At 42.7% G+C, this 17,381-nt stretch overlaps 1 protein-coding gene across 1 annotated transcript in view; it reads left to right on the forward strand.

The window, feature by feature from the left end:
* Positions 1 to 17,381, forward strand: part of GNL2 (G protein nucleolar 2) — a 448,358-nt gene that overhangs the window by 21,754 nt on the left and 409,223 nt on the right. The window contains exon 2 of the mRNA XM_069622651.1: positions 14,230 to 14,314. Within this exon, the coding sequence (XP_069478752.1) occupies positions 14,230 to 14,314 (85 nt within the window). The remainder of the gene's footprint in view (positions 1 to 14,229; positions 14,315 to 17,381) is intronic.

The following is a 17,381-nucleotide window of genomic DNA, read 5'->3' on the forward strand; positions in this document are numbered from 1 at the left end:
TTACTGATGCAATGTACGTGTTTTTAAACCAAAAATAGGTTTTAATTGGAACCCTCCCTCTCGGTAATGTTAGGAGTGAACTTTATGGCCATGTATAGGACAAAGAGGACTAACGAGTGGTATTTACACTCGGCCCACTCTGAAGCTAAAAAGTATAATCCCAAGGTAACTAAGAATTGCCAGAGCTGACTATTCATGCTCCTGTTGCAGGTGGCGTTGAAGAGTCTCTGTGCACTGCCGGTGCAGAGAGCCAGTGGAAAAAACCCGGTCTGGGGTTCGCAGGCTTGGACCTAATCAGTAATAAAAGGCGGGTTCCTGAGGTCACTCTTCACGGTAGAGAGCTGCTGCTGCACGAGGCAAGGTTCTTGTGTACTTAGCAGAAACTCAATTTATGGCCCAAGTTTCAACTCTAGACAATATCTGCAGCAGCGATAGTGCCTCTTCAGTGGATGGTCAGCCATTGGGATGGTACATAAACCATTCCCAAGTCCACCGACGGCAGGACACAAGAATGGTCATGTACACCAGCGTCCTAGGTCTTCCCTGGCCTCGAGATGAAACGGAGCAACCCCGATAGCTGGCATTGGCAATGCTGGTCTAACATAGACGTTGGAGCTGTCATAAACTGTAAATGTAGCTGTGATTTGTATAGCTCTCGAGCCTAGCCACACATGCCTGGAACTTTACTATTGATTTTTATACATATGAGCATTCACAGCTATTGGCTTTGACGGACGTTTCAAGCACAAATGAAAATATACATATATCATTTATTGCACTTTCTTTCATCAGGCTAAAGAATGTTCATTGCAAGTGACCCTAGAGGGTGCTGACAAAGCTAAAGGAGCATTGGATGTTTAAAATAAAATGTTATTCGGAAAGCACAGATGAAAAGTGTTCATTTCTAACTTGTAATGTTTACCATCATTTTGTCAAAGTAATGCTTTGTGCTCTGCGAATATGACCTCACAACTTCTGTTATTCTCTCACTTTATTATGAAAAAATGCAGTCTGTTTTTAAACGCGAAGTGCTTTTTGTAATGCTTTATTACATACTGTAACAGAAGCTCATTTACATTCACACACAGGCTATTGCAACAGTCATTTAAAAAATATTCTTCCTATTTAAACCATTCAATACACAAACTGAGATCCGCCCTATTGAAATGTCTTGTAAAGAAAAAATTGTTCTACATTGTTGGTTATAAAAGCGGATACTAAAAGGCAGCAATTATAATAAGGGATCGTACATGTCCTAATGTGAAGTTGTGGGAACCAATGCAGACTTACATGATAGTTAATGAGAAGAAAAACTGAACAGGCTGAAGCGTTTTATTGAAATTAACTGATTCAGACACATGTTTTTTTCTGTCGGCGATATTATTTTGTTTTGATTGAATGACACTCGCTTTTTTGCAATGGATTGCATAAGAAGGAAACCGATGATGGAAGCTTAAGAGTGGTCCTAATCCTTTATAACGTAGTTGTACAAGGCAATAAGGGTTCCATATTTCAGAAGCTGCTGGAGGCCGGTCATTCCATGTTCAGATGGGAGCAGAGCTTGGATAGAATAGAATTTGCCATGTTTGCCTTTCTCGGCACAAATTTGCCAGATGCTGAAACCCTATGGCTACGTACTACCATCATTCACATTTATTGCCACAATACTCCCAGGACCAGACACGCCTCTGTGCTTTGAGACCACTACAGTGGCAATTTGGCACAGTATAAAATGTTCATCATAACATATGTCCAAACGCCGATATCATTTGGAACAGTTGCAAAGAAGTCTGGGAGCCCATCTAACGAGATCGAACACTGGCAAATACCCTATTATGGAAAGGTACCCACTCGGGAGGGTTCACAACCACATTTTGGCTTGCTGTACGTTTCAGAGGAGACCTTCCCATTTGCATATCAATCTGGTCCCACCCACTTGGACAGTCTAGCACCAAAATGCTAGTCAATTCTCCTCTGAACAAGAGTGCCAACAGCAATCCCAGACACGGCTTTTGGCCTTGTTGGGCCTCATTGATGGCCTCATTGAGGAAGTAGCGGTGCCTCTCGAAGCACTGTGAGCAAAGTGTCCACGTCTGGATTACCCTGGGTAGCGTAGGGTGAATTTTCCTAAACATTCACCAAGAAGTCTGGGAGCCGCTCTACTGAGAATGAACACTGAGTGGGCAAAATTCCATATTTGAGCCATGGTCGTTCTCCTGCACCTTTTGTAATTAGTTGGAAAAAAAATATATTTTTTTAATGCAAGATGGGTAGTAATCCTTCAATTTTTCTAGAAGAAAGGGTAAAAGGGTTTTGTGCATCACTCGGCAATCTCCCACTTTAGCATAACGTCCTTATTACATTTATGTGCTTAATCATGCTGTCAGATTTTATAACCATGTTTATTTTTTGGGGTTTGAAGAGGAGCATGTACATTTTCGGGAAAATACATATTTTGACTTCTATTTTATTAGATTTGAAAAAAAATGTTAAGATTTAATGTTGTATGTTTTATTGTGTGAGGACTTTACAGTCTACACAAAATGTAAGTGTTCTTGTTTAGAATCCTTCTGACACTTTTGGTGGGCTTGATGCCTGTGGCTCTATGAAAAGGGGATGGGTGGGTCATTAGTGGGACAAGGGAGGGGCAGATGCGAAGCCTGTGGTGCTGTTGGGTGCCTGTGGTGCTGTTGGGCGCAGGACGTAAGTACTCGGACTGAGCCACTTTCTGTGGTTTTGGTGGTTTTATGCTGGAGCATAAGCTGCCCCCCCTTTGTGAATTGGCCATTTTGTACAAACCCTTGGCTCCCACATGTTAGCGCAATGTGCCCTGTCATTCCACATGACTAGCACACAGAAGGAAATCTGCCCTCCCTTTATGCCTTGAATCATTCATAAAACCACCTTGGTTATTCTGGAAGCCTCCTCTTCCTCTGAAACCTGTTCCTCTGCCTCTCGGCATGAACCCGTTCCCTCCTTGATCCGATTGCTGTTGATTATTCGTCTGACATACCCGCTGCTTGCTGTGTTCCTGACCCCCTCCGCTGGTCAGTACCGCTCCTTCTATAGCATACTTCGACAATTTCTTCTGAACCAACCTGGCTTGCTCAAGCTTCCTACTTCTTATTTTTCTCTTGTTACAATCGGCAATGGTCCACTGTATTTCTGCCCATGGCTTTGCATCCATTTCCCACCAGCTTCTTGAGCCGTCTCTGTACCTGCTCTGGCAATCCCTAACACAAAATATAATAGCATACAGGTATCGATTATTATGACCATTTTAATTCCTTATCTGTCTGGAAGCATCCCTCAGGACCATATGCACTGACGCCCTCCTCACGGAAGGTTTCTGTCTCCGTGACATATCTTGTCCCCAACTAGTATGGTTGTCATCTTTCTCGTCTGTTTAGAGTCAGCCCGTCCAAAGACGATGCTCTAGGCTCGAGACTAAACCAGCTTCCCTCCTTGCCTCGATATTCTTCCCTCTGTTCCTTAATTCCCTTTTTGTCCTAATCTCCTGATGGGAAGTATTGGAGACAGGCTTTGTAGATTCTGTGTCAAAGTTCTCCTCTAGGTTTACCCTAGAGGGTCCCGGCATCGCTTCTTGCGATGGGAGGAACTCCTGTCTCCCCATAATATTAATGGAGTTGGTTCTATTAGCTCTCTCTCAATGCGATCAATGTCACTTGCCCTCTGTCTTCTCTTTTGTTCCATTCCCTTCATTTCTTTTGCTTCGCCTCTAACCCTTTCTTCTTCCTGTCTTTTCATTTCCCTTCTTTCATTATTCTATGCACCTGTCTCTGCATGTTTGCATTGTTTTGTCTCTTAATTTCTGTTCTTCTCTTCTTTTCTAACCTGCCTCGTTCTTCAATCTATTGCCATGTCTTCTTTGCTCTTCTGCTCTTTCTTCCTTTAACTGCTCTTCCTGATACATCTGTTCTCATTTGTCTACTCTTTCTTTTATAGTCTTCCAATCGTTTCTCTCATTCCTTATCTTTTTTTTTTATCCTGTTCATCTTGATCTTCCCCTTGCCTTACTTCCTCGATATTCTTTGCATCAAGTTTGAGCAGTATCTGACCACCCATCCATTCGTTCTGTATGAGCACTACCTCGTTGGCTTTGTCTTTTTCTCCTTGCCATCTCTTCTAAGGTCACACTTGGCCATTCACTTTTCTGTTTGTCCTGTAAGACTTTAGAGATACCTTCCTTTCTGAAGTTCTTTCTGGGCTCTCGTCACTGCTATACGCAGGCGGTTCAGGAATCGGGTTACTATATCCTGTCACTGTTTTTAGGTTCCCTTAATGGATACAATCATTCATCTTTCACACTATTGCCATTTACCTCAGGCGCGGTTCCCTTAATGGATGCAATCCTTCATTTTTCACACTATTGCCATTTACCTCAGGCGCTGTAAGGGCAGCAGAAGGCTCTACACCCGCTCTTTACACTGGTTAAGCATCCAGTCTTCAGGAGGCGAGTCTTACTGTTCCTCCTCGTACATCTTCCACAGCTCTAAACTGGGTAACCTTTTCTCCAATTTTTGTTCGTGTATGCAGCGTGCAGGTATGTAGTTATGTGTTAAAATGTTCATGCCATGGCCAATTTTGTATCTGTTGTGCCCTTAACCAATTATGCACTATATTGCTTAAGCGTGTTTTGGCAGTTTTTTACATAGGTGCATAAGTGGAGTAACATCCCCCATTGCAACAAGTCTCAATCGACTGTCGATACCAGTATTTTACCCAGAAATAAGTTTCAGAAAAACAGTCCATATGAGCGCACACCAATCGTTGCTGCTTTTCAAACTTCACTTCAATCTACCTGTTCAATCGCTACCAATAATAACTAAATAAACCTTTTTTACTCAACCTTTTAACACCAAAGTTGCTTAGGTGGTCCATAAGTCTGCAAGGCTTTGACTTCACTATTGAGCATCGGCCAGGTGTCCAACATAGCAATGCTGATGGGTTGTCCAGAATGTTTAACCGACCTGAACAAGAAACTCATCCAGGGGTGGGTTAGTTCCCCCTGTCCTTAGTCTTGGAGGGGCGAGTGTTAGGAAAAATTTCATAATTGTAGGTAATTTTCCTTCCATGTGGCAACCCCCAAACTTTTTGCTGTTTTACACCCTGATCTAGACTTTGCCAGAGAAGCGCAGACTTCCGCCGCACTCCTCTAGGCTTTCGCTCCATTCGTACGGGGAAACTGACATGCCCTTAAGACAGTCAGTACCGGGAGACTTTGTTTCCCTTAGTCCTTTCCTCATGTTGCAGCTTTTGAGCAACATGAAACAAGAGTGCACCGTAACTTACCTTACCGCGCTCCTGGGTCTCTAGTCATTCCAATGGCCCTAGAAACTCTTGCTGGACTTATCATGAAATGTGCAAGTGTGTCACGGACGGGGACTGGTGGCAGCTATCGTTTCTTTGTGTTTTGAACCCCTTTTTGCCATGTTAACCGCGCTTCCCGTGTTTGGCCCAAATGGGTGGCCTGGCCTCCAAAATCGCCATGCCACGAGGTTCTTTGTCTTGTCCGCTGACCGTCTTGTCCCTTCACCTTCCCCCCCCCCCCCCAGGTCGAGCTGACCCAGGGCAGTCCTTATTTGGTCATGCACTTGCCTGCGAAACACAACGCTTTCGCGGGCTTCTGCATGCCTTTTGTGTGCCTCCAGGATATGGGCTGGGATGTCTGTTCCCAATACACATCCTGGGGGCCAGATTAGAGTGTCCTGAATGCCTGGGACCACCGTGATCCGTGATAGGTCCACGTATGGTGTGAGTGTTTGTGAGCGGATCTCCCATTGGGCCCTCTCTGTTTTGGCGCAAAGGGAACTCTGGATAAGAGGAGGCTGAAAACCCCACTACAATGTCGATCTCCTGAGTTCTCGCGAACAAAGGATAAGGAGCCAAGTATCCTGCAACTAAGAAGCTGATTCGAGGAATCGCTGGTGACCCACTGAAGGTTTGGCACCCTGCATTGCTTTCGTCCTGCGAGACCATTCGGCCTCTGATCGAACGAGAAGGTCTGCAAAGGCGCTTCGACCCTTTAGAATAGTGGTAACAACTATTCTCTGGATCTTCACCAAATCCTGTATGTAAGCCTTCGGAAGCGTCCCTGGGCCATGACCAGCCTACACAGGAACCTTGCTCTGTCCCTGCCTTCTGGCTGCTGCTAACTTCCAAGTCCTCGGCACTCTCACACGATTCGTACACTTGGCGTTCCCAGGTCTGAAGTGAGACGTGTGCTTTGGGACCGGAATACACGCGGTTGCAGAGTTGCCCTGCTGTGGTAACAAACCTGTGCGTGTCCGCTGCATTTGGGACACCCTCATCCCTGACTCCTGCAGTCGGGGAATCTACACAGTGTCGGGACGTCCTACTCTTCGCATCTGAACCTGCCCATACCGACACGGAACCGGAGAAGCCTGGGTCTGCCTGCATTGGGGACCGGTGAGTAGTCCATACTCTAACCGGTCACCCTCCCGCAGGAGCCTGCGGCTCTCCATTGCTGTCGTAAAACAGCAACCCTTTTTCCGCACTCGCGCCCTGCTTCTATCCACAAGTGGTGGCTGCGCTTGAGTAGTGGGGATCTGTTCGTCATCGCTTTGTTCTCTCTGAACTGCCTGATTTCTCTGAAGAGACACCCCTTTGCTCGTTGGCACCCGCGTGTGCAGGTATCTTTGAGCACAAGGCTCCACTCTTCGTAGGGCTCGGACTTCCTTCTAGTTAGGTGGCCTCTGATGTCGAACTGGGTCTAACAATAACTTGCACTGCCTGTTTTCCTCCCCATCTAGGTGGTCTGCATATTTCGTGCTTCTAACTCTTTAGACCCCTTGGTCTTGTGTGTGTGTGTGTGTGTGTGTATATATAAAAAATTCTTTGCTGTCAATCCTCCCAAAATTAGAGATGAGGAGCCTCGTTTGGGATACACTCCCCTGATAATTGAAGATATGAATGCTTTACGAGATCTCGCCCATCTAGAAACCGAGTGGCAAGATGATGAAGACATAAGCGACCCTGAGTGGGAACTTATGAACATCAGCACTGACTGGCCTAGTAAGAGTAACTTGAGACTTAAATCACGCTTCAATCCCATGTTCAATCCTGGTGGCAACATAGAGGCTTTTCAAGATCTGGTGATCACTGACCTTAAAAAAAATACGGAAAAATAAAACTAACATTTCAAAAAATAACTTAACTCGTCAAGAACTAGAGATCCTCTCAAGCATGAAAAAACTGGATGATTATATCATCAAACCCTCTGATAAAGGTACCAACATAGTGATTATGAACAGGTCTGATTATATAACTGAGGCCAATAGACAATTGAGGGATCAGAAATGTTATAAATTGCTTGATAAGGATCCGACATCTGAAATGAACAACCAACTTTTTGAGTTGTTAATGAAATGGAAGACAAAAGGTCTGTTGGAGGAAGACATGTGTAAATACTTACATCCTAGATTTCCAATGATGCCCACAATTTACTTCCTGCCAAAAGTCCACAAAAGCAAAACCGGACCTCCGGGGAGGCCTATAGTGACTTTATGTGGGGCATTACTTGAAAATGTGTCTAAACTAGTAGATGAGACATTGATAACATTTGTCACAAGCTTGCCTTCCTATTTACAAGACACAAAGGATTTTTTAAATAAAATCGATGGCATACCTTGGGCAAACTCATATCTACTAGCCACATTAGACGTTGTCTCCCTTTACACTTCGATTAGACACACAGATGGGTTAAAGTCCTGTGAGCATTTTCTTAACACCAGATCATTGAATTATCTTGAACATGGAAAGATGATTTTAGACATGATTAATCTCTGTTTAACAAATAACAGCTTTTTATTTGATAATAAGTTCTACACCCAATTGCAAGGCACAGCCATGGGGACTACATTTGCTCCCTCTTATGCAAATTTAATGATGGGACGGTGGGAAGAATCTGTAGTGTGGGTTCCTTCCAGCAGCCACTTAACAGATAAGGTGGTCTTGTGGCTGCGTTACATAGATTTATTTGTAATATGGGATGGACCAGCAAACGAATGGTTGGAGTTTGTGAAGTTACTTAACATAAACGAATACAATCTCAAGTTCACAGAAAGCCACAGCAAGACTTCTATTGTCTATCTAGATATACTTGTCAGGGTGGTCAATGACAGTTTGGTGACAGAATTGTACAGAAAACCTACAAGCTCCAACACACCACTGCATGCCAAAAGTAACCACCCCACCTCATTAAAATGGAGCATTCCCTATGGTGAATTTATCCGCGTTAGACGGAATTGTTCGCAATTGGAAACTTATGATAGAGAATGTAGACTAATGGCACTAAAATTTCTACAAAGGGGTTACCCGAAAAAAGTGCTGGAGAGAGCCTTTCATAAAGTACGGCAAATGGATCGTAAGACTTTGCTAATGCCCAAGGTCCACATTGAGAATGAAACTGAAGAACAAGAGACACGTCTCATTTTGACATATAGCAAAGCCTCTAAAAACATTCGCCAAACAATTCAGAAACATTGGCATGTACTTAGACAAGATGAACACTTGGGACGTACCTTAGGGCCTAACATCAACATAACGTACAGGCGCTCAGCTTCTTTGAAAGATAATCTGGTATCCAGTTATATGAGCCCCAGGCCAGCCCTTGTGACTTCAGCTGGCTAAATACCGCTCCCGAGGGTTTCCAAAGATGCACCAAATGTAAGGCATGCAAATTTGCTAAAAACATCAAACAATATCAACATCCTGTTTTGCACAACAATGTGATCATAAAAACTAGGATCACTTGTGAAACAGAGTATGTTGTGTATATCCTTACTTGCCCGTGCGACAAGTGGTATGTAGGGAGTACGATCGGCAAGTTAAAACTTAGAATCTTGCAACACATTAGAGCAATCAAAAATGTCGATCCTACATACCCCATGGCCTTACATTTCCAAGAAAAACACGGGGGAAAACTTGACGGATTTGGATATTTTGGAATACATGCCATCCAAAAAACACCAAGGGGGGGAAATCGAGAACTCCTTTTGCGACAAATGGAAACCAGATTTATCTTAGATTACGAGACAAAGAAACCCCAAGGCCATAACCTAGATGGAAGAATTATACACATTTCTAGGAACTTAATAGGTGCAAAAAACTATTAATGTAAAACAGTGATTTGTCAAAGACCACTCCTGACCGTGGCATGTTGAGTTGGGTTTTAGCCATTTCTAAAATTATATGAATTTAAGTCTTTTCTTTGTATTTTGTATTCATAGAATTGCGTCAACACTGATATATTTGATTGTTTTGGGGCTTAAGGTCTGTTTCAAGTATGGGTGTTGTGTTTTCTCACAATCACAATGATTAGAGGGTCTATTTAGTCTTTTTTCATTTAGAGATCCATTAGAATTTTTAGACTTCTTTTGACCTATTTTAATTTTACACTTTTTTCTCTTGCAAAGGCAACCAATGGATATGTTTTGTCGAAATATCAATGTAACACAATGGAATAACAGCGAGATGCACATTTCATCAACTTTTTTACTTTAATCAGTCTTTTATATCTATCTGATTATTATTGATCTCAGGGTTAATGAAATCGCATGGTGCTGTGTTGAAAGTAATGTCTCATTATGTGTAGGCAACTCTCATGATGATCTGGTTAAATTGTTTTTAATTCATGTTATTTAAAAACGATTCAAGGGCTAAAGATAACTGTTCTTAGATATGCACTAAGCACTTTATCATTTTTTGATATAAAAACTGTTGTGCTGCTAAATGCACTTGGCACTTTATCAATTCTATGATTTTTAGATTATCATACATGAGGCAGTTTTAAGAGTGGGGTTCTATGATGTATAGGCAATGGTCCTTATAATATGATAAAACTATTCTTTATCTCAGTCATTTGCTAAAGCATAAACCATTATCGGTTTTAAGAATGCATTAAGCACCTTATCATGTTTGGACATATATTTTTGTCGCGCTGCTTCAATGCACTAGGCACTTTATTAATCGTAGAATCTAATTTTTAAAGTAACTGAAAGCACATGGCACTTTAACAACATAGTTGTATTCTGTAAATTTTGTACAGATAGCGAATACCTGCACAGGCGTTTGCAAATGTTAAATTAATAACACTTGAATCGTACAAATTTGAAAGAACGAGTGCACTGCGCACTTTATTTTAGATATCGCATGCAATTACTTATTCATACATCTCTTACCAGATCTTACAACACAAAAAGCGATCCCTTGTCCTGTCAACTATAACCATTTATTTTGGGTTAACCGAGCATGCTTATATAAACATGTTTTAGTACTCTTTTGCTATTGAGCTTAATAAGAACATATACGTTATAACCCATTCAAAGATGGCGGACTTTTACAAGAAACGAAAATGTGCACGACTCTCTACACAGGAACCATAGAGTCAATGACTGTATAAATAGTCCTTCCATTGTGTTTGTTGCCTTGAACGTGAACAAGCGGTTTGTTACCGCGAAACGCGTCGTTTGTCGTGTTTGTTTTTCCCGTCCTGGGCATTTTATTAATTAAAGTATTTAATTCTTTTGGCTGACTTCACCTGGTTTCCTGTCTCAGTGTTTCGCTGTAAACAATTACAAGCAAGACTGTTTCCTGGAGTGCCTTCCATCTTTCCTGGACCTTGGTGCAGGGTTTTCAATATATATATATATATATATGAGTTTTACCGCGAGTCTTTACTATGGTCGATGATACAAAGGCCTTGTAATAAATGTGTCTATATTTTTAATATAACACCTGTCTGGAGTAATTTGTAAGCGTCCTTGCTTTGTGTGCTCATTGCGGGCTTTCAGTCACCCTCACCCCTCTTGAGACCTAGTCTTGACCGCCGCCATCGCTACCCTGATTGGTCTGGCTTGTCCAGATGTTACCCCGTTCCAAGAAACTAGGCTGGCCTTCTGAACCTTTGCCCCTCCAGGACAGAGTTCAGAAATCCATCTTAACAAATTTGTCGCTCTTCGACATCACATTTTTTATCTAAACATAAAATACATAACATATACAGACTCTTAGCTCTCCTCGCTGCTATTCTTGCCCCTAAATATACTCTGATGGGAGTGTAAATTTCCTTTAGCAGACCCTGTCTGCTTTTCGCCTATTTATCCACTTGGATTTTGAAATAATTTCTTCTAGACATTCCGTGAACGTAGGACTCTGGGCTTATCTGTGACGCTCCTCGTCATTAACAAAATACCCAACCAACCCTCCGTTACTTTCTCCCCAATATCACTTTCCCCAAATTAATATTCATTCATTATTTGCCACCTTTCTCAATCTACTCGCCATTCGCTTTTCCGCTCCTCACCCTGGGATCGTCTCCTCCTCTACTGGCCACCGTCGCCTTTGTTCAGCTCCTTATGGACACCACGAAGGGGAGTTCATGAAAGAGGGACCCGTCCCACCGATCTCTAACGTCTTGCAAAAACTTTTCGGCCGCTAGCCACAGGAAGCCTCGCGGTCCTCCAGCACAATGCCTACTGATTCCATGGTTCTGTAACCATCCCACCTCTACTAACCCGTGAACCCCGGGACCTGGGGCACTTGGAGTCAAGGTTGGAGAGCATGTCTTCTCTCCAGGCTGGTTACTGCAACAGCCTCTTTCTAAATCTACCTGCCTCCACTCTCCGCTCGTTACAACTAATCCAGAACAGGACTCGAGGCATAAAATAAGCAGTGTCACATAGCAATTTGCTATGCAATTCTGTAGGTTTGCTATCAAATGGACACTTGTGTAGCAAAGTTAGCTATGTAAGTTGCCCTCTTCAATGAACGCACAGCTCGCCCTACATTCCTCTCTTGCCCATGGTGCTCTCCTCACCCTTTTTCTCTGTTCACTTCAAGTGCCAATGGAGAGGAGAGAAAGTGCAGCATTAATCGTCTCCTCACATGCCAAAGGCATGTGTGGGAGTGCTCGCAAGATTTTTTTTTTCAAATTGCAAACCAGAAGTAATCAGGATGATACTTTTTTTATTAAGCTTTTTATATATCCTGTCTGGCAAAGACCAGAATGTGTGAACTTTATATTTATATAAAGGGTCATGCAATTTCATTCCTAAAATGTAAGTTGTTACGTAATGCGTAATTACAGTATTGCTACTGTAACACACTGCATCATCTCCATGCGTTAAAGTAAAGCTTAGGTTAGTATATCTAAATTTCATAGTGTCCACTGTATTTCATTTTGTTGGGAAAGATGCATCATATTGGCAAGGGAGCACTTTTGAAAATGTACATGATCAAATTCTTTTGATGGCAAACCTATTTCTGTAACCTGCAGGTTGCATACATCTTGTAAGTGGTGCTCAACCCAGAGAGAAAACCCATATTCCTTGAAATTCTGTATTATCACTCTGTTGCTTTATACCAGGTACTATGAAAGTGAGATGACCACAAACTATAATATTCCCCCTAGTTTTCCCAGTGCTCTGCCTGCTACGCAATCCACTTTGCTTAGTCTCTTTCTTACCTCTTACATAATTAATGCACAAAGCGAACTAGATACTTATGCAAAGTAGTGGTCAATAGTTTCATCCAGTCTGTACATCTACAGATTTCCTGCAATAGTTGGCCTCCGAGTATGCTTTACTTTATGATTGTACTATTTATTACCACCTGCAGGAGACAGCTGGCCAGTTTTCAGAGCCTTTATCATATCTGTGTGTCCATTCATGCAGCTAACCTTTTACAGACACTCCTATGGCTCGCAAAGTCTTTTTGCCCACCTGCATAGTCCAGTTCTTTAAGTGCGACTAGCATTAGCAAGAGATGTTTGAAACTTTTATTTAACATTTACTTTGCAGAAAAATGTCAAATAAAAGTTTCAATGTGCATGGCTGGCCTCGGGGTGGCAGCAGCGTGCCAAACAAACTTATGGTGACATTAACAATATTAGTACACAATTGCTAATCACTTGAGCCTGTTTGTTAAGCAGAGTTTGTTAAAAAATTATTTTTGATTATCAGTTTTTGAAAACTAATTTATGCCTTGGGACTGCAAGACTTGTCCTTGGCCTCAAGCCCTGGGATTGTATTTCTCCAGCCCTGAAATGCCTTCATTGATCCTAGTGGATGCAAGGATAAAATGTAAAATCCTCTGCATTGTCCACAAGTGGGGCCTGGGTCCAAAATACCTTCAACTATCCCTCCATAAATACCTCCCCGTGCCCTTCGCTCCTCCTACTTCTAATTCCTTCAGGGTTAGTCGTTTTTCAAAGAAACAAGCTGGGGGTAGATCTGTGTCCGGCTGGGGCCTCCCTTTGGAACAGCCTACCGGCCAATTTGGAACTGGAGGAGAACATCTCTGGTTTAGGAAGCACCTCAAGACCTTACTCTTTGCCTCTGCCCCCATTCGCCCCTGTTGATTTGTTTTATCTCTTGGCATTGTGCACCTAGCCACCCGCTGTCATTCGGGCCCAGGTACCTGCTCACCCTGCAACCCTCCTGCACTGCCTCCACGCCACCCCCTGCACTAGGGTTCTGTATCTGTACCCATACAGTCCCCCTCTCACTTTTCTTATGCACTTATCAGATATAACTTATTTTATCAGATATAACTTATTTATTTGAACTATGACCTGTCACTTGCTGGCTGCACTACCATGGTTTATCACCTTCTTATTTATTTTATTTAGTATTTATTCTGTTCTCTCCTCTGTTCTGCACTTTCCACTCCCTTCCCCCCCCTTTTCCCTTTTCCATGCACTTGCGCTTTATTAATGTCACTGGGCCTAGTAAGATCGCTGTTTTGTATTTTTTTTGTTCTCCCCTGTTCCTCTCCCTTTTGCCTGGTCGTACTGAAACACTTGTGTATGATTGCGATATAAATAAAATATATCATAAATAAACGAAAGTGTGATTCGATCTCTTGTGCCCGCTGTTTCCTTCTGTGACTTGTGCCTAACTATTTTATTTTGGTTTATTTTTTTTTAAATGATTTAATTATCTAAAGGATGTGTATTGAAATGTTGCTAGACAATTTGTGATCTGGTGCCCCCCGTGAGTTGGAAACCAGTTTGACCTGAACAACACCATTTGCTGGGAAATGTGTCCACGTGTGTGTGGGTGCAATATTTATAAACTATCTGAAATGCGTAAAATGTAATGTCTAAAGAAAACCCAGTACTTTTGATAAAATTCACGTTAAGGTCTAAAGATGCATTTATTAACTGTGTTTAATATTTCCCTGCAGATCGTTTGAAAGGCGCTGGTGGCACCAACATGAGGGATCGTGGCACCATAAAGCGGCTTAACATGTACCGTGAGAAGGAGCGACGGTAAGTGTTGAAATGCTGCTAAACCAAGCGGTGTTCAAAACCTCCCCCCCCCCACCCACCCCCCTGTCCACTACAGCTGTGTCCCTGGTTATAACTTTTTTATTTTTTTTATTTTTATTGTTTACATACGAAACCTTTACATTTTAAAAAAAAAGATTTTTATTTAAACCTTTACATTTAATAACATCTTCAATAATCATAAACGCAATACATGTTACATATTACCACATCATGAAATGTGTTAGTTAATTGAATATCACGTATTACAAAATAGATAATCATGTATTCCATACATAGCAAAATTAATTTCCGTACCATACAAAGCTTAAATGCCATTTAAAACCTAAACATATGCACGTAGGGCCTCCAAGTGTCCCCCCATAGAGTGAAAAAAATAAAAAAAGGGAGGCGGGAGGCATAGAGAACACATCCACTTGGCTCAGGAAATACCCATCGGTCACACAGAGACCGCAAAAAGATCTAAGGATTTGATAAAACCTGCTAATGGCAATCCTTCCACTGTATTACAGATTGATAAACATCTTGGTAAAAAAAAGTCTGCCAGTTTTTCTCGTCCTGTTTCTTTTCTGGAAAGGCTAACAATCTAGATTGTGTACATATCGCATTGCCTTTGTGCAGAAAATATCTTTTACATTTCTCCCACCCACGTTGCTGCTGCAAGAAATATTGTGGTGTTTTTGTAGCGCCACTGTCTATCCTTTCATGAAAATAAGGGTCTCATTCTTTTCGTGGTGGACACTGCACACCAAATAGGTTTTTGAAAATGGTTAACAAAATTGCATTAAAATGAGATGTCAATTGACAAATGCCAAGAGGGTGAGTGACATGCACGCCACCTAACCTCACCAGACGTTGCATCACATGACCTATGACATTTAAGATGTCGGTGTATTGACATGAAGATATTGCTGATGTAAAAAAATGCCTACATTAAATAAAAACCAAGTTGACTAAGCCGACAAGACTTGTGATCAACCATATATTGACTAGGGTACAGCAATGGTATGCCATGGTTAATCCTGATATTCCAGCAGGAAAACCGTAGGGCTAGAATCTTTACTTTTTGTACCTGTCCAGCCTCCTGTGACCTATTTACAGCTTTTTCTAATCTTGGTATGCCGTGACCTGTAGCCAGCCTTCTGCCAATTCAGGGCTACTGGGCCAGGCTCGGCATATTCTGTGCGGTGCATTAATGACTCTTGTTTGTAACTTTCCGAATAGTTTCTTTTTTAGGCTATGGTGCTGTCTTAAAGTGCAAGGATCCAAATGGAAGCCAGCATATTAGCTGTACAAAAACAGCTAAAATAATGTAATGTGCTGCAAAACACTTTTTTTCACAACTGATCAGACTTTCTCTTATTGCAGCAAACATTTTCCTGAAATATTTGCGTTAGACCAGCAATAATACTTGTAGTGTTTTTAGAGAAGTGAGTGTTGCTGGGCGTGGCTGGATGGTGCTGCATTCTAGCAGATGGGGAGGAACTCTAATATCTTTTGGATAATGAAACCTTTGCAGTGCCCTTTTGCTTGGTTGCATTATTATTTGTCAAGTATGCTGTGTTACAGATGTTTTTGCTATGTGGTTGTGCAATGGTAACCTGTGTTCTGCCCTGCCCTGGAAATGCTTGGTTTGTGTTAGATTGACATAACATACCAAACCTATGTCTTGTCATGTTGAGCTGCTGGAACATGTTGTGCAATGTTTAAGATCTGTGTTTTGTGCCCAAATGCCACTTTTTCAGAAATGTTGGCATGAATGAAGCTTTTGAATGTACACCTTCCTTAGCTTACTGGGGCGGTGGAGTGATCTTCACTCCGATCTTTTATGTAACTGAATGTCATTCTTAATTATTTGCTTCATTCGTTAAGCCGCCCCGCACCCATCATTTTAGGACATGAAGCCAGTTGTGTTGTACGAGCTTGTTTTGATATGCTGTGCTACATCATGTTCTGTATTATAGCTGTTTCTATTAATGTTATGCTGTTTTGCCCAGCGCCCGCAAAAGGTGACACGTAGCAGTCCATGTAAGAAAGATTTCTCTATAGGCAACGTTCCCTCCATATTCTATGTACCCCTAAACCTTTAGCATTTTTATTTTTCGTTCTCTTACTGGTAAGTGCTTCACTCCTCTGGCCTTTTGTTCGTTTGTCACTGGGAAACTGATCAGTCCTTCAGACAATTGGTAGTGGGGAAACTATTTTTCCTTTTTGTCTGTCTTTAACTTCATTTTATTAGCATTTTCATAAACCTACAAGCACCTCATACTTCCTAAAGGCACTCCACTGTTTAACCCCTTAACTGGCATGGGTATTTCCCCCCCGAGTGCCAAGGCCTTTTTTGGTGATTTCGGTATGTCGCCATTCATCCCTTGTAACTTTTTTGTTACATGAGATATCTCGGCCAAATTTGGCCCCTGAATGTATTACCCACAAGCCCCGGCAAACGCCCACATGGGAGACTGGTGTCCATGGCCAGGGACATTACCCCTGACTTTGCTGGAGCTCTGGCTAGCCTGCGCTACAGCTTCTCCCTCTGGGAAAGGATGGGGAATGTCCCGGGAGCCACCACTGGGCTTGGGAACGTTCAACCCACAGTGGGAGTCTGCCACCTAAGGCCAGGAATATGACCCCCCTACAACCCTGGAGTTCTTACTGGCCTGTGTTACAGCTTTTCCCCACCAGGGAGTCCCGGCAGTGTGCAATACCTCCCAGAAGGGAAAAGCTGTAAGCCAGAACTCTAGGACGGTTGGAGGTGATGTCCCCGGCCTTGGACATACGTTTACCATGTGGGTGTACTGTCCCCATGCACAGCGGCAGCTCCTGGGAGCCCTGGCAGGGTCCCCTTGCCTCCCCCAATGGAAATTCTGTATCCCAGCCCACGCTCCAGGATGGTTGGAGCTGATGTCCGTCCCTGGCCTTGGGCGGCTGTCTCCCATGTGGTTTCACCGTCCCAAAGCCCATCAACTGTTCAGGTAACTCCGGCAGGATCCCCGACCTTTCCCAGAGGGAGAAGCTGTAAAGCAGGCCAGCCAGAATACCGGGATGG

The sequence above is a fragment of the Ambystoma mexicanum genome, chromosome 11, assembly GCF_040938575.1.
Source record: "Ambystoma mexicanum isolate Mex_15411 chromosome 11, UKY_AmexF1_1, whole genome shotgun sequence".
Taxonomy (NCBI): Eukaryota; Metazoa; Chordata; class Amphibia; order Caudata; family Ambystomatidae; genus Ambystoma; species Ambystoma mexicanum.